Genomic DNA, 27,782 nt, shown 5'->3' with positions numbered 1-27,782 from the left:
AAGTGATCCCAACAGCCGAGCTTGTGCTGCTTAATTTGTTTCCATGGAGTGATATTATAATTCTGACATACTGAAAAATTGCCTCACAGAGACTCATATTGCATTTGTTGCTGAGTGCATGTTTGATATAACATTTGTTATTGTGGTGCTTGGGGTGTCTTCAGAGGAGTAATATTCTAAATGAACCTGGCTGTATTATCCCTTTAACGTAGAATGGAATTTTGCATTAAATTTTCAGCTCATTTCAAATGTGTTTTGCCAGCTATTGGTCTGCTCAAGAATAGGGCCAGTTTATCAATATAATATCAGAAAAATCCTTAATTCTCTATCTTTGGGGAAGCACTCAGGTCATTCCAATTCTTTTTTGTTAGACAAAAAGATAGCCTGAACCCCTGTATTTATGCCTGCCTGTCAGATTTTTTTATAGTAGAAACACGAATGACTCTAATGCAGGATTAACATGTCTCACACAATGTTATTAGAATTAGAATTAGACCTGACTAGAGAGTGACTTAATTTCTTTCTTCCTGTATATAATTTTAGATTTTATTCCACACCGTCTTTTGCACTCACAGGAACGTTCTACCTCTTATTTAGAGTGAATATTGAAAAGTGTATGTATTTGTCTGGATTTGCGCAGACAAAATGAGAGCTGCTTATAACCCCCTCTGGGGACTTCTGTGTTCTGAGCTGCCAGTAAAATGTAAAAAGATTGTACTATGATGTCCTATTAGACCTCAAGACTGGAAGGACAGTTTGTCTTGAACACAGGCATTTTTCATAATTGTGTTGCCTGCAGGGTTACCACCTGCCCTAATTTGATCTGATTAAGGTGAAATGCAAAACCATCCTCATTTCAGAAGTGGAACTTCGCCATATTCCATCACAGAGAGCAATAAGATGTACATGTATTGCTGGTGCTGAGGAGGAAGAAAAATACTACAATTAGGCAACAATTAAAATTTCAACTCTGTTACAAGACTGCAGGTCACTTTTAGACGATTGCTTCATTCTTAAATATTCTTGAAATGATTTTCTGTCATGAAAACACTACGAAAGAGAGAAAATCATAACCATTTCTCCAGATACGTTTGTTCTATTCAGTGAGATATAATATATTCCATGGCTTTTTAGAATTCTCTTTTGGTTGGATGGGTTTATTGTCCATGAACATTTATTTTTAGAGTAGCCTGGGCTTTCCTTGTAGTCTGAGTCATTTATGTAGCAATTTAAATATTTGTCTAAGCTCTCAGAGAAAGGCTGATGTTGAAGTCTTATAAATGCTACACAGAGTAAAGGAATAGCATTTTTTATATAGTGTTTGTAGAGAATGACGCCATATCCCTGGGAAAATAAAAAGAAATCCAAAAATAGAAAGAGAAAGCATTGCTGTTTCTGGGTCACCAAATATTGTTTGCCATTCTCCTTTCTCCGGTAGTAATTTTGTGCATGCTTATGCATTTGTGAGTAAGAGAATGATACCTACATGTGTTCATCTCGTATTTACTGTCAGATATATTTTGAGCTTGGCATATTGATTTTCCTCTACAGTGGACAGAAAATGACCTTTAAAAATAGCATTTTAATATCATTTAACACTATTTTCTAATTAAGGAGATGGAAAGCTGTGTTTGTTCTCTGGCATCTGGCCACAACTTTCTGGATGGTACAATGGCTTATTCTACATTATATAGCGTGTATAGTAACTCACTTGGTAAAATATGAGTGGGAGGGGAGTTTACTGCAGTGAGAATTGCTGAAACTGTTCTTTCTATCTGTCATTCCCCAAATTATAGGAAGATAGTTTTCTTATTTCAACTTCTAAGGGAGAATAGAAGAAATATTTACTCTCCGAGTCTGATTCTCAGCACGAGGGCTTTACAATATACTTCGACTATCAAGCTATCAGCTGGAAAATGCCTGGGTGAACATTGGTTTAATTTCAGCTTAGAAACCTTTTAGTATTTTCTGTATTGCACCTGTTTAATTCTGGCATTCAGGATTGACAGTCTTTTCAAGACTTGCCCTTCAGCAGCTGGCAAATGGAATTCTTTGAGTTTATTTTTTTTTTCTTTCTTTCTTTCTTTTCTTTTTTTTCTTTGTGTTGACTTTTATTCAGGAATAGTAGGGTTTTCCCCGAGAAGACAATATCCTATCTTATAAAGTCTCTACCTCATGCTGAAAGCTCCTGACCTCTCACTTGCCTTCTTAAAAGGATGGATCATCATCAAAGGCCAGTGCCAGCATGAAGGTGGGAATTTGAGAGAACAGAGTTTGCTTTGGAGATTTCAACTACTTTTTGAATAAAAGATGAGAAAACCTTTCATGAATCGAGCTGATTGAGCTAAAAACCTAGTATGTCATGACTGAAGAGTTCCTTTCAGCCCAGATCTCTACAATGAGATTTCTGCTACCAAGGTTTATATGGCAGAAGGTATTGTGCCTTCCAAAAGGAGTTTAGAGCAGCTCTGTTGTATCTCAACTAAAAGAAAAAAATCTCCTGAGTTATGTTAGAAGCCTTAGACTTGTTGATTTTCTGACTCTTTGATGTTCTGAAGAAATTGTAGGAGTAACTTTTGCGAATTAAGTAGCATTTAAAAAAAAACAAGAAAGAAAGAAAGAAAAAAAATATGTTGCTCCTTAAAATTTTACTTCAGTTTGACAAAAGACAGTATTTGTGTTAAAAGAAGGAAGTCTACTTCCTTTTCTGGAGCAGCTGTCTTTGAACAGCAAAGGTCCTTGTTGAGTTTCTCATTACATATAGATAGAATGGATTTTATTTTGTTGCACAAGTTTAGTATTGACTCACCGACTTCACGGAGAATTGCATGAATGAATTTATGCCTATAATTTAAATTGGAAAATTGAACAACCAGATGGTACAGACTATTGGTTAAACAAGTGTGCACTATCGCATGGTCACCATGAAGTCAATCTCTTGTGCAACACTGAATTTCCTTCTCAGGAAATTCTGCCCCTCGAATGGACTCTTTTGACAGTTTATCATATAGTGGTACAACATACACTGAAAACTGCCAAAGATATCAGTCACTGGCATGCTGGTGTTATGCAGCTCAGTACAATTCAGGGTTTGAATGCTGATGTGAGCAAACATCACTTGTTCAAGTCTGGTTTAAGTATTGTCTTATGCAAAAAGCAAACAAGCAAGCAGGTTCTAAACTGAAGTGGTCAATATTCCTGCTGATATTTTAAAGATTTAAAGAAAGACTCTGGGAGGAAATGGCTAACGTGGTTCATTACTTCTAGTCATTTGGCTTTAAAGCATCATTAAAAAAACAGTGAGTAGTAGCACAGTAAAAGCCAGAGCTCTATGCAGTGTGAGGAACCCAGGCCAACAAAAATCTCTCTAATCCATCTGAGATGCTCTATTTGCTACCAGTAGTCAAACTTTATATGATTCTTTCTGATCTCTGTTGCAGTTGTTTTGCAGATTTTTTTTGCACAAGTACTTCAGGAGAGCAAGAATAGTTTTTGCATCTCCAGATGATTTGAAATTAAGAAACACATAAAACAAAAATGTAGCCTGTTCAGCTGGGCAAATACCATCTCTGATATCTGTCAGATTTTCTGTCTTGACAATCAAGTTTTCATGAAATATTCTTGAATATTAGCTTTAGTAACCATTTTGATGGCAAAATAAAGTATCAATCTTTTTGCTGAATTCTACTGTTGGAAAAGCCAGTGAGTACAAAAGAAAATGACCATAATACTGTTTGACAGGACTATTAATCAGGAGAAAAGGGTATTTAATCCTTAAATTAAAAAAAAAAAAAAAAAAAGGCAAGCAAGCAGATTTCTTTTTGCAGATTAAGCTTTGCAAATGGGGGAACTTGATCTTTTATTGTGCCTTTATTGGCACACAGTCTTTTTAACAAAGTATTACATTTCATTTAATTTTTTTGCTAGTGTGAACACATGTAAGCACCATTGACTTAATTGTTACTATGCTAGTTTGTTTGAGTTAAAGAACTGCTCTACCTAGTTTTACAGAGACTTCAAACAACCTACAAGAAAGATTTTCACCATGTTGACCTGTGGGTATGTGAAGTTAAATGCAAGTATTGCTTGTTGTGCCCTCTAATTTAAGATCACCCAGTGGCAGAGCTGAGCTTTGTAAACTAAATATATGCTTGTTGACATCGAAAAGGCAAGAGTCGATTTTCATTGCTTTTAAAAATTTCTCCTGTTATATATATATTTTTTTCTGAATGAATCTATATTATTTAAACACTAACTCCTTTCAGGTACACATTTATTTTACCTTGCTGTCTACTTATCTAGATTACTGTACAGAAAAATATAATCTGGAAACTGATGTTATCAAAATGGCATGAGCACAATCAAAGAACCCCATGTAATTTTTTACTGCAATTTTTTGTTTTTAATATTATTTCTTTCACCAACTGTAACGTGAACAGTATCAGATATTTGGGTATTAAAGGGTGGTCTCCAGATTAATCTCTGCAGTCAACAGCGTATTTACAAAAAAAATAAATCATCCGATGTTTTAGTGTGTCCAACAGTCTGAATGCTTCTTGTAGCATTTTGAGATATTTCTATAGCTAAGACATATTATACTGTCTGAGAAGAGTTTTGATTCCTGTAGATAAGCACATATTTAGGCAAGGAAACAACCACTGTCCATCCATTGAAGCAGAAGTCATTTAGTTTTCTTTCTTGGGGAAAAATGTTCTATGAGTGAACCCATCCCAATCACAATAGATCATCAAAATAGGTATGGGAAGGAAAAGTGTGAGTGCACCCAAAGTAATGGGTCTGAGAATTTCAGTTTGACAATAGGGTTCGAATACGTGATCAACATCGAGAATTCAGAAGGTAGATAAATAAGACATTTTGTTAATAATAAATCAAAAGGTAAACGTAGAGATTACAAGCTGATTTCAGGAGAGGGTCCTGAGCCAGACTAGTGATTTTACGATTAATGCTGGTTAGCAACAATTTATCTTACAGATAAAGTTGTGTGCCCACATGAAAACCATGCATTTTAAGACCTGCAGCTGTAAGGCTTAGTCCCGGAGATGACATATTATTCACAGAACAGTTTTGTCACCTTCCTTTCTTTAAAAATTAAACCCTTCTTATACAAAAGATGATACCAAAGCTTTAAGTTTGGTTACATACAAAAATGATCTAGGTAACACTTAAAAGAGAAAAAAGCCAGTGGCTTACTATTTAAAAAAGTATTGCTCATTAAGATTGTTAAAAAATAAATAAATAAAAAATCTGGAAAATGGTTATAATGACACACTTTTGAGGATTTAGTGAGAAGACATTTCTATACCTTTCACAATGCACAAGCAATATTCCAAACATAGGCTTATGTGCTTATGTTCTGTAAACTATGTACTTGATATTCTGTGTAATATTTTTCTCTTTTTAGTAACATATTTGTGCATTCCAGACAGTCTCCTTAGTTTTGTATTTGTTCTTGTTCACATAACTTCAAAAATGAGAAAAGGTCACTCACGACATCCAGCCATGTAATTAACACAAATGCAATGAAGTCACTTCATACTTTGAAATCATTGTCTGTTCCCAATGAGTGGCAGAGCTGTCACCAGCATGGGATTGCTTTTCTCTGGAAGAGACACTGATAATATAAAGTTTTTTTTCCACCAATATTCCAACTAGTTGGACAGGTTGGAAGAGACTGGGAAAATGAGAGAACAAGCAAATGCACACTAATCACGGGATTTCAAAGCCAGTGAGTCTTTTTTGTGTTGTGTGACAGTCTCTCCCGACTCCCTCTTCACATTACCCACTTACCATTGCTGTTACTATCACTCACAGTGCAGGGCTGGGCTCTTTTTGTTGGTCTGCTTGCCTCTTACTGAGCAGAGCTGGCTGTGCTGTGTTGTATTTGCACGTGGGGTCCGAGCTGCTGTGTCCCACCACAGCTAGGGGCTGGCCTGGGGCTGTGCTCTGGAAGGAATCCCTTTATAACAAGCACCTCTGAGCTGTAGGCTTCCCTCGTTACCTTCCCTTGCTGTGCACACACAGGAGGCCACAGGACACATCCCTCATCTCTGTTACATATACTTTTTTGAATAGGAAGCATTATTCATATTTGTGCTCGTCAAACACAGTGTTACTCAGAGCAGTCAGAAAAACAGACACACATCCATTAATTTTCTAAGCATGAAGCAGTTATTCTCGTGTATTTGAAACATTTTTCAGTTGAAAGCTTGGTTTAGTAATTAGCACTGTGGAAAGACGTCCTTTGAAAGACACTGATAGATATGCTTACAGGGTTGTGTTCGGAGCTCACAAAAGGATGCGTACTTTTTAGAATTAACAAGTGTTAATGCAGGCATAAATTTTAAGTGAGAAAAATGGAAGTTATGGAAGTTCATAATATAAGTGTTCAGTTTAGTTCAAGGAGCTAAACATTCTAGGAAAACCTATATGCTTTACATGAAGCACATGCAGAAATTATTTGGATTGGAGTTACTGGGTGGAATTAATCTTATCTAACCTTAAAAATCTAAGAGTCAGTCATGTATCTTACCTAGTTGTCTGAGACTCCATGATCAAGGGACAGAAATGGATTCCTCCTTTGGGTCTATCTCAGACAAGGTGAATTACCCTTTGAAGGTTTATTTTTCCTTCGATTGACTAAAAAGGAATTGTGCAATGAATATATCAACCCTCGATAACTATTATTTAGTTGCTCAAATGCAGTGAAGTGAATCTCACTGAACCATACCATTTGGGGAAAGATGAAACTTCACATGTAAAGAAGGAAATAATGCTACACACCTATGGTAGAAGTTAAAACGTAGGGCATAATCCTACAGGAAAGGTGTATCTGCTTGTAATTACAGTTAATGAAGACACTGTGTCTGGGGAGAAAGTTCACCCCTGGAGGTGAAAAATAATTAATTTATGATCAACATGCACTTCAGTTTGGTGCAGCTTGTCTGTTTCTCTTCTTGGAAATTTATATAGTCCAGAATTTCTTGCTGCCTGGGCGCTGTGAGGGCCTGTGGGGTGTTGAGGCTGCCTATGGATCCGTCAGGGCAGGGCCTGGCTGCCTGTCCTGTCCCCTTGCCCCACCAGGAGCTCAGGGGCAGTCCCAGCCCTAGCACTTGGCACATCCATGGGGACAGGGATGGGCTAAGGCCAGACTGGGGCAGGACTGTGAGGAGCTGAAGCCCGACATTGTTGCAGCCTTGCTGGGGCTGGGGCTGGTGGCCCTGGGCTGTTGTGGGGTCCTGGGCCTGGGGGCAGGTAGGGACAGGAAGGGCTGGAGGTGCCAGTGCTTACATTGGCTGTCAGTATTTGTATTTGTAACAGCAGTCATTTTTTTGCTTTTATTTCTACGGTATATGCAATATTAAAGGGTTGATTTAAGTTTTCCTCTGCCTTCTTACTGGAGAACATGTCATGCAAAGTGATAATTTTAAGTAAAAACAAAAACAGAAGGTAATTCTGTTTGAGAAAAAATATGCAAAGATTTGGGTAATTAAATTGGTGGTCATTGGAATCACAGTTTAATTACAAGTGTAGCTGAAAATGTGTGTTCAGAGCAGTTCAAATCAGAGGATTTATGATGTTAGGTTACATTAAGCTAGCCTTCTTAAATTTTGCTTTTTTTATTCTTCTGATGGAGATACATTTCCTTATAGGAACAGATTAAAAATATCTTTACATCTTTATGAAAAGAATACCACAATGTAATTTTTAAATGTATAGTTATAATTTTCTGTGATTTTAAGTATACCTATCATTCATAAGTGCAGCATTTGGAGTGAAATAATAATACAATGTGGGAATCAAGCAATAATAAAATGATTAAAACAAATAATCTGGTATCTGATAGAACATTTAGAAAAAAAAAATATACTTAAATTTAATTTAAGTGATAAATTAAAACTTAAATAAACCAAAGACATTGCTTGCAGTGGGTTTATAAAGCTGCTGGTGCTTTGAACTGGGTATCATCCTCTCATGACTTAGTTTCCTGCCTGCTGCTGGTGCTTTGAACTGGGTATCATCCTCTCATGACTTAGTTTCCTGCCTAGACTCAGGCTCATTCCTAAACCATCACATTAATTTTATTGGTCTTATTCCTCTAGGTTCAATATAGTTAAGTCAGAGGAAAAAGCAGTATAAAAATAAAATAAAATAAAATAAAATAAAATAAAATAAAATAAAATAAAATAAAATAAAATAAAATAAAATAAAATATAAAAGATTTGGGTAAATTGTATAGTTCTTGCACCTTTTTCTGCTTCCACAGCAGACAAAGACCTGTAACAACCGTAGTGGGCAAGAACATATGAAACACAGAGGTTTGAATGTCAGTTGAAAGAGTGAACTAATAAGCCCTTTAGCTGTCATTTTATCAGTCTACAGATATCCTCAATCCCAAGTTTTGGCTACTGATTAAAGGCAGTTAATTGTGCATGCCTTTGGGTCATTTACTTGTAGCACTCTTATGTATAATTGTTGTTGACTTCTCTATTTAAATGTTCCTACACTTTGGCCTGTGTGTGTTGAAATTTCTTGTATGCCTGTGTTTTTTTTCAAATAATAATTGGGAAAGCAGAAATGGAAGGTTTCAGTAATTGTTGAGGCTCTCAAATATAAGGATTTCTGTTCTACAAAGGCAATAAAAATTAATCCTCAAAGTATTCTCCACAAAACAGCATAAATCTATAAATTGTGGATTATTTATTTCATGTGGCAAGTGCAAGTTGCAAATCAGAGTCTCAGAAAATACATTTTTCTTTTAAGATTTGGTGTGCACAGTTTGTCAGTGAACCCAGTGCTGTGCTTAATTTGTAGTAATTTTCAGGTTTCCAGGTATGTTTGCATATGCATGTATAAGTTGACAAATATATGAGTATTTTTGCAGGTGTCATGGAAAGTGGTTCTTAATGCTCTTCAACAGAATATGTATTTTCTCTTTTTATTTGTGGAATGGTAATTTGTTTCTAGTTACAATGCAGGAACTTAATATCAACCAAGACTTTTTTCAAAGCTCACAGATATTTGGTAAAAAATGGTTCACAGTGTTGAAGCATGTTTTACAAAGGTCTGCTTAGAGAACTGGGGAGAAAAAAAAAAAAAAGAAAAAAAAGAAAAAAAAAAGAAAAAAATTGAAATATCAGAAATACAGCCAGAAACATCCAAAAAGAAGGGAAGATATTTTTATCTTACTTCTTTTATCATTTTACATGTGTCTTCATTATTTCCATTTTTTTCCTCCAACTGTTGTTTGATCATTGCTCTGAAAGGACAGCAAATTGTTAGTGTCTGTCAATACAATTTGATATCACACAAATTTGACATTTCTGAACTGATTGTTGCTGGGGTGCAACTTGCCAGCAATGACATGATTTTTAAGCTATATCCCTTCTTTGTTAGTGACTTCAGGATCTCTTGTGTAATCTGCAGTCTGGACTATGAAAAGGTTGAAAACTGGATTGGGCAAGTCTGAAAAATAGGTCATAGAAATACTCGGTTGGGAAGAGGGTACGTCAGTAGACAACCAGTAACACTGATAATAAACATATATATGTATGCTAATATATGTTTTACACAATTTTTAACAAAGATTCTTGGTTCCAAAGTGTTAACAGTCTCTAACATGGGAGAAAGAATACAGGTAAACAGCTCACATAAGGATGGTTACATAAATTGTGCAAGAAGAGAGCAAAATGGGATGGACTTCTGGGAGAAATAGACGTTTGAAAAATATGATTTCAAGGAGAGCAGGAAGAAAAAAAAGCTAGGCAAGAAAAGGGAAACTTCCCAATCTTAAGGAATTTAGTGAACAACAAAATGGGAAAGATAAGAGAGGAAAAAGACTGGTTGAAGAAAAAGCAATGAAGACTGAAAGAAGCAGTGACAAGCAAAAAGTTTAGCCATTGTTAGAAAGTTAGCATCTGTTGTAGATTAGCATACAGTATTATATAAAATCAGTTATCCTCAGTGGTTAGAAATTCCTGTAGCAGTGTACAATCGATGCAGATATTTCAGTAAAAGTGACATAAAGAAAAATTTGTAATAATTACATAGGATCTTGAGGGTAGGAGAGAGGAGCTGTATTTTAGGCAGTGATTTCTGATCTAAAATCAGAGAATTCAACTGCTCTGGGCTACAAGTCAGGCCAAGATCAAGGATTTAGTAAGACAGAGCAGTTGATACATTCAGGATTTAGATGAACTGGAAGATGGAGATGGAAATCCCACTGAAAATGGATAGAAAAATAATGCTAGAAGAAGTAGTAAGGGTGTATTGGTGATGAAGTTGTGCTGATGGTGCATTCTCCACATGTACCTCCTCTGAATGGAGATAGAATATTTACCAGTGAGAATTTGTTTAGAATACCATTTAAATCAGCTTGCTGGGTATAAAAAGTTATACCATTTAAAGACTTGTACTACTACAAATGTGTCTAAACCAGGATTTTTGCCTTTTTAGTTATGTTGCTTGCAAGTATAAAGGTTTGACCCTTTGTATCCCTAACACAGCTATGCCAGCAGGAGTTGCAAATGTAGGCCATGCCTCATTGCCTTTGAGTGAAGCCACAGTGCTAACGGAGATTTCCTGACAACTGCCTCCAAATTCATTTACATTCTTTTAATAGGAGTCATTAAGGGTGAGAGGTAACCATTTGTAGTTACAGCAGCAGAAAAGCAGGTTGATAAAAATCTTAGTTCTTCCCATATTCTGGGGAGAACTCTGCTTTTAATCCCTTTTAAGGAAGTTTCTCTGTTCACAAGCAGATGCTTCAATTTATGGTAAGAAGAATAAAGCCCAGATTGCTTTCACAGTCACTTTCACAACACCTTTATCCCTTGCCAGAAATGAGTCTAGTAGTGTACAAAACTGAGTAGCATGCTTGGATTTCATCACCAGGAAGGTTACCATAGTCTGAACAGGTCAGCAAAGTGTGTAGCATCTAGCAAGACATACTCTTTCATTCTGGCTGGTACAGATGTGAAAGGCTGTAACCACTGAACATTAAACTGACTGCAAAGTTCTGGCAAATCTCTCTTCTGCATGTGTAGTTGGTTTGTGTATTGCACCTGTGGGTGACAACTACATCTGTGTGAAATGGATTATGTTGGTGACAGCCAAAAGTAAAGTGATCTGTGGGGTCTGCAGAGCCTGTGAAATCCTTCAGGGAACTGGAAAAAGCCTATACAATGCTTAGAGATGACTCCAAACCTGGTGTGTAAATCAGAATTCAGCTTTGGGCAGCTCCAAGGTTTTGATGTAAGAACCTCTTTTAACAGGCTTGTTGGCTTACACTAAGGGTTGGCGTTATCTGGCAGACAGTGCTGCCCTTTTCATCTTGCTTTTGATTCTAGTCCTTTGGGGAAAGGGCTAAAATATACGGAATATAACCTTTCTAAGCATTCTTGGTAGCGTGCTCTGAAATGTGAAGGGATTATTTGATGGATGGTTTTCAGCATTCTGGTGCCCACAGAACCATGGCTTATCTTCCTAATCTTCTAAATCTAATGTAATCTGCATATTCTATCCTCTCTATGTCTATGTATTTTATAGCTGAAACCACACTGGCAGGGAACTCTAAAGTGCCTGGTTTTGTTTCTTTCCAACAGCTGGCTGTCCAGATTCCTTGATTAAAGAGCTTCATCACTTCAGGATTCTGGGAGAAGAACAGGTGAGTTAGCATCTCAAAGTCAGCATCTTAATGTCATGAAAGATAGACACTAATGAGACAGTTTTGTCTATCTCCAGGGATGCAAAGTGTGTCTCATGACCCCCAGTGACCTGAAATGTGGGGGAAAAAACACACAGGAGATATATGTGAGATTTTTTTTTTCATTCTATCCATCAGCCTTGACAGGTTATTAATTGGTACATCTGCTACCTGCCACAGCTTTTCGGCTTTGGACTACAGCAGTTAACAGGCTCTCTAAAACAGCAAATAGACAAACAATCTGACTAAGGGACTGATATTTACAGCTACTTGATATTGTCCATGTCTTTTTGTGGCCTCTGATCTCTTTTAAAAATATGTTTCTCATTCATCATAATATCTGTGCTTTGCACTGACAAAACTGTTTCTATAGAGGGATCTTACAAAAGCATGTGAGGTATGCTTTACCACACTCATTAAATGGTCTTAGTTACTATTTTATTAATAATAAAATCAATGTACGGAGATATTGAGAAAATAGCCTTAAATGTTGAGAGGCAAGTTTGAATTTTCAATACTCAGTGCTTCTGAAATTCAAGTTGTCCTTGCCTAAAGTATCTTCCTTAATGTACTGGTTATGAAGCCCAGCTGCCTAACATAGAATTGCTGTGGGTACTGGGGACCAAGGACATGAAAGGTCAGCATTAGTGTGCTGTACATCAGAATATTTGCATCTGTTAATGAACCTAGCCCCAAGGGACTTGCACAAAGATATGTGAAGGCTGTGATAGGAGAAAGTCCTTAAATGTTAATTCAAAGCATGATCACTTAGCCGTTAGAGCAGATTATATTGTCTAGTACACCCTGTTGCTCCACCTTTCTATTTCACTCTCCTACAGGCATATTTTTCTTACATGTAGGACTGCTGGTACATTTTCTAGATTTCCAGTTTTTCTCCACCAGTCTCCCACTTCAGTTGTTAAAAAAAATCAAATGCGTAAGTCCTCAGCTTCTCAACAAGAAGGCAGCATGAAGGGGAGTGTGGGAGGGTTTGTCTCACAGGAATGGAAAAAAAGACAGAAAACAGGGTAGGACAGAGGAAAGACTGGAAGCAGGAATCTGATGAGACTGAGGATTCAGGAAGAGGAAATAAAAGAAATTAAGACTGGGTTTGATGGGGCTGCAAGACTGATGAGAACCAGATGACAAATGGAGGGCAGAGCAAGATGAAGCTTGGAACCCTGGAGAGATGGGACTGTCTGGTCAGATATGGTAGAAGTAGAAACCAGCGTGGTAGGAATAAGAGTCTGACAAGAAGCTGGGACCAAGAACTGGAAGGACAAGGTAAAGAAACTTGCTGGAAGGGACTGGTAAATAAAAGATCTGTGTTTAATGAGCTGCCCAAGGGGGTGAACATAAATGCGCTAGGAGGAGAGGGAGCAAAGCAGAGATTTGAAGGTGAATTAAGAAACAGATAAACCAAGAGACAGTAGGAGTGAGAGGGCTGAACCAGGCAGAATTTGTTAGCTCTGCTGGTAGAGGTCTGAGCATGGACTCGTAGATCCCAGCTTTGATAATAACCACTGGCAGAGCAACAGAATTTAGTTGATGAACTTTATTTTGTGTTTCTTTTTTTTTTCCTGTTTGCTTTTTAGAAAAGGAAGTGATAGACGTAAAAATGAAAGCTAAAAGAGTAAAGAGTGCCAGTCAAGAATTCAGACATTAGGAAATGTCAGACTTAAGATTGCCTTTGTAATCTGAATGCTTTCTTTCTTTATTCCACTCACCTACATCTTTGCATTAAGAAAGTATTAAATTATACAGTCATATATGTGATCTTCAAAGGTGAGATGATGTAAACCACGAGGAACCTTAAAGGAAAAGGCAATTAATTTCTGTCCAATAATAAGAGAAGTCTTGAACAGAGTGGAGGAGTTTGATGAATAAAGCCTTGCTATGAAGTACTATATTTTTGCCACTAAGAATATTTTTTCCATTTTTACTGACTTTTGTAATGAAATTACTCCTCTTTGTAGTGCCTACACCTAAACAGATGAGAAATGTTAGCCACTGTGCATTAGGAGCGTAAAACTATGCAGATGGAAAGTTGTTCTACAAAATGGATCTGACCTATAAAAATTTGTCTTTCTCTGAAACTAGCTACACTAACAGGTTATTCGGATACAATGATTATCATTACAGGCTTAATAAATGTCTTTGCAACTAGTGAACATTGCCATGCCACTTGAATTATTCCGTGAGCAGACAAAAGCATGAAGCATATTGCAATTACATTCTCTCCCCACAAAAGTTTTGTTGCCATGAGTTTAGTGATGACCACAGTAGCCCTTGTTTGAAATTAACATGCAGTTTGACAGTTAGGGAGAAGCTGGTGCAAAAACAAGGTAAAAATTAATAATAAAATACATCTTAATGAATTTTGGGCAAAGTCCTTATTCATATGACTATCTGATTATTTCTCATAAGTGTTTAGTTATGCATTTGCTTTTCAAAAAAATTTTAATGTCTTGTTCTGTTATCATTCATTCTAGTTAGAAGAAAAATCATAGTTAATTATGACCCTGTTTTATTCAGATTAATTAAAATTTCAGCATTATTAGTCTATGTATATTTTCTTCAAATCCAAGCAACAGTCAAGAAATAATAGGGGCATGTTACTGCTACATGTCCAAACTTGATTTATTTTTAAAATGCTTATGTGTTTAAGGCCGGATTATAAAAGCAGAATGGACTATTGTGATAATCTTTTCTGATCTCCTTTAGAATCCACATTACATGACTTTCTTGGATTAATTCTTGTTTAAACTGGAGTATATTGCTGAGAAAAACATCCATTATTTGTTTACAAATCACTTACAAACATTAAATCATATTATACCTTTCATTAGTGAAAAACAAAAAATTCCCAGCATCTTTTCTTTCCGCCACTCTACAGCACCAGTACATCTGCTATTCCTCAATGTCTAGATCCTTTAAATTTCAAATTCCCTCTGTTCTATCACAAGGTAATAAGTGATCATCATAAAAACAAATAAACTCAAACATATGAATGTGACTCAGAAAGAACTACCACATGCCCCTAAAACAAAACTAAAAAATTGCTTTTACAGCAAAAGGCAGCCAGTTTCTGTCAGCTAAATATCTCTCCAATAGAATGAAGGAACCTTTTAGTCTGAAATGGACATTGTCAGTGTAGGTCCTCATAGGTTCCAGTTAAAGCAGTTCCAGTTAAAGCAGTCTTAGAGAAGTCTGCTTCATCAACTCTCTTACTTTCATCAACCAAATTTCAGTCAAATTAAAGTCAATCAACTGTTTCTAATACAAAGCAGTGGTCTCTACCATGTCTTTACTGCATATTTGTTTCATGTAAATAGTGAGCATATATAATTTTTATTGATATCATGAAGAGATAAAGGTGTTGAGAAGCTTATACAATCAAACCACTGGAAAATGTATCAGCCTACCTATCTGTCTATCCAAATAAACTGTTTCTTTATCTAAGTGTAAGCACTAAAGGAAAACTGAGAAAAAAAGGCTTTATATTTAACTTGAAATGTGAAGAGTTGCTGATTAATCTAATATTTTCTAAAAGTCCCATGATAATAAAACTGTTGTCCAAATAGTCTAAAATCTCAGTAGTCTCAAGGACATGTAAATTTCCCGTTTCTCCTATTTCTTCAGGCATGTGCATTACAGGACATTCATTATTGCCAGAAAGTCTATCTTTTAAGGTTTAATTGGTGGCATCAAGATAGTTTTTTAAAGAAGGAATTATTTTTAGACTTTATGGAAAGAGGTAATCATAGTCTATGTGGTGAAATAGAAGAGTACAAGACCCACTGGTACATGATACACATTTTGGATACCTAATTTACCACATAAAATTGGCTTCCAAAGTAATTGTTTTAAAATGCAACACAAATGCATTTAGCAACAGATTGCTACCCCACTTGATACTTGGTACTTTGAAAAGGTGCCAGAGAGTATGACCTAGAAAAGTCTCCAAAGGTAAGCCACTTCTGGAGCTGGTGAAAATGAAAGGGCTTCTTCATGTCTTGGATCTTTTCCCAGTTTCTGGTTTCCTACAGTATTATACGAGTGGAAAAGATGCACTAAAAGTTCAGAAAGCAGCTTTGACTGGTTTGTTTTGGAACACCTTTTAACAGACAGTCCCAGTGCACAAAAGTCTGCATAAGGCAAAGAGACTCTTCTGGCCATGCAGCCTCAGGAAGGGGAAAACCTGAAGCCTTGTAACTGGCTTTAGCTCTGTTGAGCTTTTTCTTGCAATTCAGTCTCACTATTCCTAATCCATAATTTTCTCCTAGCATAATGGATGCAGTCCAACCTGCTGTCTAACCGCTTCACTTCATAGGTACCTTGAGATACATTCAGGATTTTGGGATGAAAGATTTATTAACTGGGGAACTATTGAAAAAGAGCACAATATAAAAAAGTTACAGTCTTCTGCAGTAGCTGTTGGCCATGTCAGCCTGGCTGCCCCTGCAAGTAAACGCAAATGATTCTACGAGTCGTTATTGTACAAGCTGCTAACAAAAAGTATGTTAAAGATGCAGTAAATATGGGCTCTGTCCAAATGCAGTGTAAGGCAGGTAATTCAACAAGCCAGTGCCAGAGACAGCAGAGAGAACACTTTAATTCAGACTTAAGCACTATAATATACCCACATAGCAAGTGAACTCTTACGGAGTCTCGTAATGACTCTCTGAGAAACTTCTCTCTTCTTCCCAAAGTGATAAAAAAAACCACCCTTGTTTAATTGTTTAAATGGAATATTGTGATTCATGAATAAAATTGCAGCTACATCTGAAGGCTGGAAGGGAAAACAATTGCAAAAGCAGTCTGCTGCTATACCTGAGTGCCCCCAACAGGTCACAGAACAGATGAAGCAGATGACATGCTAGTGGCAAGAAAAGAAGCTGCAAAGTAATGTATAGCTATGCTTCTCTGCTATATCATCTGCTCTGACAACTTTGCAGAATGTATTGGCCAGTTTCTTGATATTTTGACAGGGGAATGATCAATTTTAACAGATCTCTCCTATCAGCTGTTACAGCAGCTCATAGCACTGCTCACTTTCTCTTCAGAAATGTTGTGGGTGTTTATATCCCTGGAATCAGAGCAAGCTGGCATGGAGACAATTTTTTTTCCCTCTCTCTCTCTCTCTTTTTTTTTTTTTCTCATTTCCTTGCGAGTTGGGGGAAACTTAGGCAAAGGAATATCCTGTTTTGAAAATCTGTAGATGCACATTGCCATGCTTATCAAAGGTGGTGTGGGACTGTGCTAGCTTTTGCTGTGAGATGTAACCTTAGGAGATATGGGAATCTAGTACTAAAAGAATGCAGTGTAGACAAAAATTGTGTAACATTAATTTGGGTTTTATAAGGAATTTGCAATAAGTGTGTGTGGCAAGGAGAAGGTTCTCATGTTTGGTTTTTTTTTGCGTGCAATATTTGCTGGAGGATCTTTTTTAAATATATGTTACAGATTAGTAGTGTAAAGTCAGTCTTGAATTAATTGATGTGATATCTACCCATTCAAGAAAAAGTAACATCACGTGACAGTTCTAATTTGTCATCTGAGTTTAATGCTGGAAAATGCCAAATGTGATCAACAAAATGCTTCTGAAATAATTGTGGGTGAAGAATTTTTGGAAGCTATGTGTGAAAAAACTACCAGACACCTCTCAGTAATTCACATGAAGTTAGAAAAATTAAAATTAAAATTAAAATTAAAAAAAAAAGAAAGAAATTTTCACTGAATAATTTCTCCAGTTCATAATTACTAAAGCAAAGCTGTTTTGTAAGTATTCTTAAGTTTGTATGAGTAGACTTTCCCACAGCTGGGTGCTTTCCCACTTGACTTCAGCTACCACCTCAATGCGAATGATGCATCTCTCAGTTTCTTCAAATTTTCTATTCAATGTCTGTCTGATTTCTGTCTGTCTTAATTGGCTTACTTTTTGGATTTGTCATCACTATCCTATCACTCTCTCTCTAAAACTGAAGTACTGCATTTAACTTCTGATGTTCCTTACATTCCTTACACCTTCTTTTTCTATAGCCTGAACTACACAGCAAACATTGCAGTCTTGCAATTTCATATGACCAGTGATTTGACTCCCTTCTTTTTCTATGCTATATCTGGTTTTCATGTCTTCTAGCCCTCTCCTTCTCTAACTTCAGAGGTAAATAGAATCCATGTGAGTTCCTCAGCCTTGCCTCTTCTGGGTTACCAGAACTTCATCCTCTTTGAGTTCTTGTCATAAACAGGGCATCTCTACTTTCTTATCCTTTCTCTCCATGTTGTCTGTGCATTAGAGAAGTGAGAGTAATTTTTTTTTGGTCCAATAGCTGAAATAAAAAATGGAGACGGAATGAGGGAGGAAGTACTTGTGGTCAAAACTAATTTAAAGGATATTCTTTTCCTGTCAAAAACAAACAAAAAGTCATTTTGTTTAGGAACCAAATTTCTGTTGTTTACTTTTCTATAGAAACTATCAATAAAAAATGTGTTTCTAAAAAAAAAGGAATTCTATTCCACCCAGTTTTTATTAAATTCAGAGAGAAAATCTGAATCCCAATATTCAGGGTCTCAGGTGGACGTAGCAGGTGAAACTACATATATCCCTTGGGTGACTTTGATCTGCTTTCATGGACTATGCAGACATTTACTCTTGTGGCCTGAGAAGTGGAATTGTGGAATTCTTTTGAGACAGTGTCTTCTTCAGAGAATCTCAGTTGTATCTATTTACAACATTATCTGTTACAAGACTTGATGGTTGTCATCTTTAGGAGACAAAGGAATGTGGATTCAAGCTCCACAAGGGTCAGAAGGAACTGAATGTTAATCTCCAGCATTCAGTCTATTCAGACTGATCCCACAAATACCTGCTGGAAGATAACAAATTTACAATAGATTTTTAATATGGTGTCAAACCATACACTGTGCTTAGTTAACTTTCCTCACTGCATCATATTGCCTCTCATATATTCAGTCTGATTTCCTATACAGTCTTCTCCACTGTCCTATTCTCTGTATTTTATTTTTCATTCTCCTCACCTTGTGCCTTCTTCCATATCATTCTGCAAACTGCAGTCTTCCATTTCTTTCCTCCTCTCTGTTCTAGTTTCATTTTGTCCATAAATTGTGTTGCATTGATCCAGTCATGTGTTTTTTATCTGAGACGTTTTCTTCAGACTGCCTTACCAACCTTTCTATGACTGTCCAAAGTCAGGCAAATTCCAGCCCTGTGGAAGATGGTTCTCTTTCTGGACTTCTCTGTGGTACTCAGTGCTCTGGAGGGAACAAGGAGCTGATGTTCTGAACTTGTTCATCTCATCCCCTCCCTGACCAGCAATGGAGCCCAGAAACTCAGGAAAAATAAACTAAGGGTGGTTCAATGAACCACCTAATGGTTGGACAACCATATCAGTCCATCTCTTTTTAACTGTATTTTAAGTCATCAACATGATGCCTTTTTTTTGTAAGCACTTCTATGAGTCCAATGTATGCTAAGGGTTTTGTACATTAAGTTGCCTAATTACATTATGTAACTAATTTTATTTTATTTTTGTATGTGTATAATACATATAAATAAAGTGCTTAGTCTACATTATGGACTAATAGCCTCCACAATCTAATTTTGAAACACACAGATGGTTATTTGATTTATATAAGCAGTAAAAACAATCTGACTCCAGAAAGTAGATTTTCTTTCCTCTGAGACCGTTACACAGTTAAAAGAAACAAGTAATCAAATTACTGTTTAGAGATTAGAAATTTTGGCTTTACATCTACCTGTTTAACTTTTGTCCAGAATTCCCTGTGAGGCTACTACTGAGCAGATGCTTTTAGATTTGGGGAAAAAAAAAAAAAGAAAAAGAAAAAGAAAAACTGTGCCCAAAGTATAAACACAAAATTAAAATATCACGTCACATTAAAGCATAACTTGCAAATTAAATAATATGGCAAGGAAGCATTGTGTTCACAAAGTGTATTTCACAAGGGTTTTATTCATCCAGGTGCATTTCAGGTTTGTCTTAATATCTACATCTCAATGAAGCTTAAAATACAGCAATCTATAGTTAAACCTGTCTTATTCCTCTGTCAGCCCAGTGATTTCAATTATATTACCCCTGATTTACAACATCAAATGATTGAATTTCCACTGGTTGAAAACCTGGTACTATTCTAACACTCAAGGGATGCCATCCCAATCTGGAAAGTGGGGAGCAGGGAATAAATGGTTACAGCTATTCAACTTCCGTGTCTGTGTCATACTATAATTTATAATCGTTTATAAAAATCATTTCTAAAGGCTCTGACAACTCTTTATGAGCAAAGCTTGCATGAAGGAACTTCGTGATGTGGTTGAAATACCAAAAGTGGAGCTGGGAATTTTTTCTACTCAACATTTTATTCCATGAATAGTATAAATTTGGGTTAACTGGGTCAGTCCACAAACTGAGGGGAAAGTTCATGACAGGAAAAAAAAAAAAAAGTTTTAAGAATATCTTGTTTGTATACGTCTAGCTGTCTTAGCACTAGCAATTTGGAGTAAATCATATTTTTAAAGGCTTTTTTTTTTTTCCAAATAAACATTGAAATATATGGTTCTATATTGAATCCGGCAACTATTTACCTACCTATATTTCTGAGGCCTTTATTACAGTAGCATATAAATGTCTGGCATGCTTTGCTCAAAAGCTGATTTCTAGCAGCAGTAGATGGCTGGTGATTTCTGTGTAATTCTATGCCTCTCATTACCATAGTATTTGATGTCCTCATGACTATTAATGGCTTTTACCTCTCAACACTACAGTGAAATCAGCAAGTATCATTTTCCCTCTTTACAAATGGGGAACTGATGAGAAGCATAGATTAAGTGACTTACGTGAAAACCACAGGAAGGCTGTGTGGCTGCCAGGAATTGAAATCGGGTACCACAAATGCCAGTTCAGTCAAATTTCCCATATATTACATTTTTAAGAGTTTTTTTCTAAAAGTAATTAGGGATATTTTTCCTACTTGTAACATGTAAAACCCTTTTACACCTGATGAGTGCATCTCTAACTAGGGGGCACATTGCTAACAATTGAGTAACAGATAACGTGAAATATTTGGAATGTACAGAAGAGTTAGATTAATCTTCCAATGACAGCTCTTTAAGTGTAATATACCTAGCCTAAGTTAGCTGTCTCAGCTTCAACTATAGCATTTCCAGAAGGTGATTCAGCCCACCTATCTTGGACTTTACATTTAAGTCAGGATAAATTCCATTCTTGGGATAACTGTCTCTTCACAATCAATATATTTGGAGCCTATATGAGTTGTTTAGGTTAGATGTTTAATTTCTGAAGAAAGAAAATTCTGTGAGGTGATTTGCAGTCTAACCTACTTATGTACCTAATCTTTGATTTTAAAAATAGTTTGGCCCAGTGGCTTAGGATCAGAATTAGTGGTACTGAAGTACCTGTTGTGGCAGTCACCTAACTTCAGGCATCAACATCTAGAAAACAGTCTGACCTCTGTTTAGAGTTAATACAACAATGCCGTCTAGGGCTCAGTTCTGATACTATGGCATGCATCCACAAGAGAAAAGATGAACTGCATCCTATTTTTTTCTCTGTTAAATGAGTGTAAACAACCTGTGCAACCATAGGCATCATCACTGCAGAAACTGAAACTAAATTAAGCAAATCCTACTTTCAATCTCTGGTTAAGAGTAAAATGCAAAGTAAACCAGTGGTGGTAGATTATCCTTAAGCATCTTATCCAGACGTGATTGAGAATACATCATGGACTCCAAAGACGTTTAAGTGCTTTTGCAGATTGACTTGTTTTAAGCATGTTGATTGCATCAGTACCATGTGATATGTATCGCTGTGTTATATCAAGAGAAAATGCCTCTAATAGGTATAATCTGACACTATATGAAAGTAGTTAATTAATAATTCATACGTAAGTGTTTTGGTCATTTACAAATCTTTTATAAATGCACCTTAATGTAAAGTGAGACATTTTGTTTCAGATCGCAGAATACAGTGTATAAATCACCTAGTTATGTATGACAAAATGTGTATACATTCTGCTATTACCTGTTCTAGTTGGCTGCTGAATTTTAAATGAGGTATTGTACATGCACAAGGAAAAAGGAAAATGACATCTTATGAACATATCTGGGCTTTGAAGGTTGGAAGTAAGCTGGTAACTAGATAGCAAGATGTGCAAATTCACTTAAATTATTTTTCCTCTCTTCAAATTGATCCATTTGTTTAACAATTATACTGTGAATATCACTGATGATAGTGCTGTAATTATTTGGGATGAGCCCTGAGCTGAACCAGTAAAACGTCACAATTTTCAGGCAGAATTCAACTGCTGTGTCCACCTGGCCAGTAAGGGCCGTTTCCTTCCTACAGCTTAAGACAGATTGATTCTTACCTATCATCCATTTTTGTCTATCAAAAGAAAAGGAAAGGTGTCCAAAGGAATTTTCCATGTCCTCTATTTTAAATTAGAGACTGGAAAGCATACTCTTTTTTTCAGCTGATAATCTGTAATGAGAATGCTGACAGAATTCCACCCAGAGTGTCACCGGCATTTGCCTCTTTAAGGAGAAGGTGCTTGCAAACACCCAGCACAACGGAAGGCTGCCTCTTAACAGAATGATTGCCATCCTCACCCTCAGGTCCTGCCTGTGCCCTGAAGAAGAATTAAATCAACAAATACTTTCAGTGGATACTTTCAGTGCTGACCATATCTTCAGCATGGAGAAGAGGGGAAACCTTATCGTGGCCTTACAATACCTAAAGGGGGCCTACAGGAAAGCTGGAGAGGGACTCTTTATCAGGGAGTGTAGTGACAAGACAAGGAGTAATGGCTTTAAACTAAAAGGGTGTAGATTTAGATTAGATATAAGGATGAAATTCTTTACTCAGCAGATGGTGAGGCACTGAAACAGGCTGCCCAGAGCAGCTGTGGATGCCCCATCCCTGGAAGTGTTCAAGGCCAGGCTGGATGGGGCTTTTAGCAAACTGCTGTAATGGGAGGTGTCCCTGCCCATGGCAGGGGGGTTGGAACTGGATGGTGTTTAAGGTCCTTTCCAACCCAAACCATTCTGTGATTCTGTATTTCTCTTCAAGGCCTGTGTCATGACTTGGAGCACTCAGCATATACTTAGTGCAAGGATCCCAAATGTTGCTGAAAATCGATAGACTCCAACATTAAATATTTATTCCATTACTCCAGGTTTGAACATAGTAATAATATAAAAGACCACCAGCTGACCTGTTGAGCCCCTACATTCAAGGAGACTTTGCAGAGATGTCTCATACACTTCTCAAAATACTGATATCTGCATGTTTTGAGATCTTTAGTTCACAATTTCTGACAGCCATTCATATACTGAATGATGTTTTGAAGGCTTTCTCTCCCCTTGGATTTTGCTTTTCATTTGAGAGGAAGTTTGTTTGGAGTTTTGTTGTTGTTGTTGTTGTTTGTTTGTTTTGTTTGTTTTACTTGTTTTTTTTAATTGACAGACATGAATACTTTCAGTTTGATAACCTTTTTTTTTTTTTTCTGGGATGCAGCACTTCCACATCTATGTATTGTAGGGTCTTAAGAAGTCATACACTATTCTTTAAAATGGTGTAACAAGACATATTTTCAACATTTGCAGAAGAATCTTCTTAAATGCACACAGAAAATATGCAGTGGAGTCCTTGTCTTCATAATTTAAAATTCTTTTTTGTATGTTTTGTGTATGTGGTTTTGGTTCTATTACTATTGGTTCTATTACTATTTGGTTCTATTACTTCAGTTTCCTTTGGGGATTTCTTTGGAGAGGGGTGCAGGTTGGAGAGGTTTTTCTTAGATGTTATCCTAAAAAAGGTAACAAGTGGATTTTCATGATTTTCATGAGCAATAACAAGTTAAAAGTATATGAAGTACTGAATGCTGTTGTGTGTGCTGTAACATAAAATTTGTTTTGTTACTTTAGCACTATAAATTCATTCTGCTCTCAGAGAAAATTCATGCTGCTCCCTTCTTCTTTGGCCTTTTGGATTTTCCTGTTTTCTTGGGGCTGTTTGAACCAAATGCTTTTATTTATTTCACCCTACAGTAGGCCAGATTTATAGTTGAATCTGAAGCCTGGTTTGCAATGGCTATATAGCCACTAGTGTGGAACTGCACCAGTGCAGAGCCCTACAGTGGATGTGATTTACATGTACGTAGCATGATTTGTACTAGTTCAGCTTATTTCAGTTTGAAAGCAGGGTAAGTTAGAACAGGGAAAGTTATTGCAATGCCATCAGTCATTTTAGAGCGGGCGTTTTTGTCACTGAGGATATGCTGGGCACGTTATTCCATACTCCTGTATGCCAGTATCTCCATCATTAAAAGAGAGACATTTCCATGGCTTTTTAGGCCATCAGTATGGGACTAGATGAAAACCGCAAATCTAAGAAAGTTTCCTGGTAGACCCTGGAAAAAAAATACAACTTACATTAAAGTTGTAAGTAAAGTTGTAAGTTTACAACTTACATGTAAAGATGTAAGTTGATCCATAAATGGATCTCAAGAGAATCACTTTGCCAATCAGTTTAATCAAATTTATTTTGAAATAGAAGTTGTCTGACCTATTTTTACAACCCTTTAGCTCAAAGACGTTATAATGTGTGTTTTTGTGGTTTTCTTTTCAATGTGTATACAGCATTTATACGTATCTGTTGCTGAACTATATTTATGATTTTTACATTAATTTTTGTATATCAGTATAAGAGCTTTTGCCATTATTCACAGGAACAATCTACTGTTTTCTTGATTTTAGTATCACACAATTTTCTGGTGGTTTAAAGGATAACTATGAATTAAAAAATGATGCATATGATGTGAGCTGGAGTGGAATGACACCCTATTTAGCGAATTGCAAAGTTTCAGACATTTGACATATTGCTGAACTTAGGGTGTGAGACATTACAACAGCTAACTCTATTATATGGGATAGATTCAAGGTCCACGTTTGTGGGTTTGGGTTTTTTTTTGCGTGCTGTCAGAAGTTTAACACCTGTCTGTTGTGTTGCAGTACAACCGCTACCAGCGCTATGGTGCGGAGGAATGCGTTCTGCAGATGGGCGGTGTGCTGTGTCCAACTCCCGGCTGTGGAGCGGGTTTGCTGCCTGAACCAGGAGTGAGGAAAATTGTATGTGAGACAGGCAGTGGACTAGGCTGTGGGGTAAGAACATCCATTTTTCTACTAGCTCTGTGGGAAACAAATGATACTTTAGGATGTTAGAAAAAATGGGAAAAAAATGCTTTTTACTTTTCCATCAGTGAATCTGAATTGCCCTTCATACTAGAGTGGGATGCTGTAGCTCAATAAACTATTGAAATATAGTACCATGGCTTAGGAAAGACTACTTCATCTTGCAGACTATGTCCATTCCAGAATTATTTGCTTTAATTGGTTTAAGAAGCTGCTGAGTAGTTAGAGTAAGAAATTAAATTGTGCAAATGACAATCCAAACGCACTTTGACTTTTTTCTCCTAGCACTCAGCAAAAATGAACAGGATCTTGAACAAACCATTAGTTATTATATTAACAGCACCTTTCTTCATAAATAAGAGGAGAAAAAGGAGATAGAGAAAATGACCAGTCAGTGATACTGCAAGAGAATTGTTTATATATATTTAAGATACATGATGAAAAGAAATATAGATTTTTTTTTCTCATAAAAATTGCTTTTAAACAGGAACAATGTGCAATTAATGGTGGATTTCTGGAAAATAAAAGCCAGCGACACTTGAAAATGTTTTTGCTAAGAGGTCAGATCATATGGATCAGTGATTTTTTAGCAGTAGAAATAACAGGTACCTTACAAAAATCACATTGCAGGGAAAATAGAAATATGCAGAGAGAAATCTATATATGAAAGAGTGTATTAAATGTTAGGTCAGAGTGACTAACTGACGTTTGTACTTAGTGACTGTTTCTATGTTTGATATTACTCAATTCTATGTAGGCTATAAGACAAGAGAAAATATCTGTATTTATGAAATATTATCATGCTCTTCCTGTTGTCTTTCTTATGGAAAATGCACTTTTTATTGCAGTTTCGATGTTTCCCAAACAGATATCACATATATTTGTTTGCCCAATAATTGTTTGCCAAACTAGGAAGTAGCAGTAACTTGTCTTCTATGAGTAGGTTAGCATCTGTCGACCTTGGTAAAACTTTCTATCTGTCCATGCAGTGGTACATGTAGAACAGAGAGCTCCCTGGACTCACTGAGAAGACATAGGGCAATGAAATAAAGCAGAAGGTGGGAAAGGAATAAGAAACAAGACTCAATAAACAAAAAGAAATGCTTCCAGATTAACCGTTAGGGATTGTTTAAAAATGATAAAATCACAAATAGTTTTTACTGTGCTTTCTGCCTTGAAGTGATGAAAATCAAACTGCATTTTGCAGCTTCATTCATCATCATTTTGAATCTGCAAGTGCCCTTTAAATAAATTTCACATAGCATAAAGGATTGATGTATTGCCTGGCTCAGCAAAGAGTTCTGTTTCTGTCTGTGGAATCTGTGCTGTGCTTGCTGGTGACCAGATCTACAGCCTGGAGTTTAACCTCGCCCTTTGTCTTGGGTTATGTACTGCCTTGAACATTACAGGATAAAATGCTCCGAGGGTGAAATGGGAAGCAAGAGGCTTGTCTGTAAGCCAAATGTCGATAATAACAAGGCCTTTCCTCAAAATCTATAAGGGAATGGGGTGAAAAAGATGTGTCATTGAATCTTTCTTTGCCCCCTAACAAATGATAACCTTGAGTAAGATTCATGTCAGAAAATTTCCTCTGATGAGAGTCCTTGCACTGCATGCCTTATGTCCCTGCTTCATGCAACTAATGTGTGTCTGTTCTCCCCAGTCAGAACTTGGCCACTAAGATAAGGTAATTTTTATCTGCTATGGAATAAAAAGGCAAAAAAGAAGTCTAATGTATCCTTATGGTATCTAATAGACTTGCATAGGACAGAAATTGTTCTTAGTATTGCAAGTGACTACTTTCACTTTATGAGAAAGATGGGGGATATTGCTCCTTCCCTCAGGGGCTTCTGAGCCTGCTCAGGGTGAGAAAGTCCCAGCCACTGCAATACCAGAGGCTATCAGCCCACAGGTGGGGACTGTGGCACATGGACATGAGCAAGGGAGGGACAGGGACTGCAATGGCATCACAGGGCAATAGCCAAGTCAGTTGCTGGTAAGAAAGAAGCTGGCTGAATGTGAAGATAGGCCTGCAAGGACAACAAGACAATTAGGAAGTTGTTTATTTCCACTCCATATTCTGTAGTCACTTTGAGTGTTTTCTATTCAGAAAGTGATCAGGTGTTTTGTTTTGTTTTGTTTTGTTTTGTTTTGTTTTGTTTTGTTTTTCCTTCCGGTCTTTACGGAATTGTAGGAGAAATCCAGGGTCAGACACTTCAGAGCTCTGGGTTCCCTCACAAGTGTATGCAGTGCTTTACAAGCTCAAAGAAAGGTCCAAGATGAAAAACATCCCTTTTGTCCATCCAAATAAAGGCAGCAAAAGATGCCCTCCAGTATTTACCTATGTTGCTTAGGTTAGAGACAAGTTCCCTGTTGAAGCGTCTAAGCAAAGAAATAAGGAAGACAATGTGAATTTGGAGAACCTCTATGAGTGTCTGTGTCATCTTTTAGACTACACTTAGATACGTAGAGTCTCTTTTTGGGTATTTGAATTTCTGTCATCAGGTAAAGTTCAAAGAGGTGATGACTCACAGCAGAAGATACATCTAACATCTATGGTCAGTTATTCACCCGAAAGCCCTCATAAAGAAGTATTTGTCTACTGCACAGGACAAACTGATCACTCAGGTCTGAATTGCAGTAAGGGTAGCTAACAACTGTCAAATAGATGAGGTTTTTGATTAACCGATGAGATGGATCAAAGGAGGGAGAAGGGATAGCTTTTCAAGAGAAAGTTGAGACAGTAAATGAAAAGGGCTTTCAGAAGCAATTTTAGAGAAGCAGAGGGAGAAGAAACCAGACCGAGAATAA

General features: G+C 36.8%; 1 protein-coding gene across 3 annotated transcripts in view; it reads left to right on the top strand.

Annotated features, from left to right (window-relative positions):
• The window catches only part of PRKN (parkin RBR E3 ubiquitin protein ligase), a 758,368-nt gene that overhangs the window by 615,356 nt on the left and 115,230 nt on the right, over positions 1 to 27,782 (top strand). For all 3 annotated transcript variants that reach the window (XM_083830275.1, XM_083830274.1, XM_083830276.1), the window contains 2 exons: positions 11,622 to 11,683; positions 24,792 to 24,941. In XM_083830275.1, coding sequence (XP_083686401.1) covers positions 11,622 to 11,683; positions 24,792 to 24,941 — 212 coding nt within the window. The remainder of the gene's footprint in view (positions 1 to 11,621; positions 11,684 to 24,791; positions 24,942 to 27,782) is intronic.

The sequence above is a fragment of the Anser anser genome (assembly GCF_964211835.1).
Source record: "Anser anser genome assembly, chromosome: 3".
Taxonomy (NCBI): Eukaryota; Metazoa; Chordata; class Aves; order Anseriformes; family Anatidae; genus Anser; species Anser anser.
The sequence above is the reverse complement of the archived record's forward strand: the minus strand, read 5'-3'. Positions and strand labels throughout refer to the sequence as shown.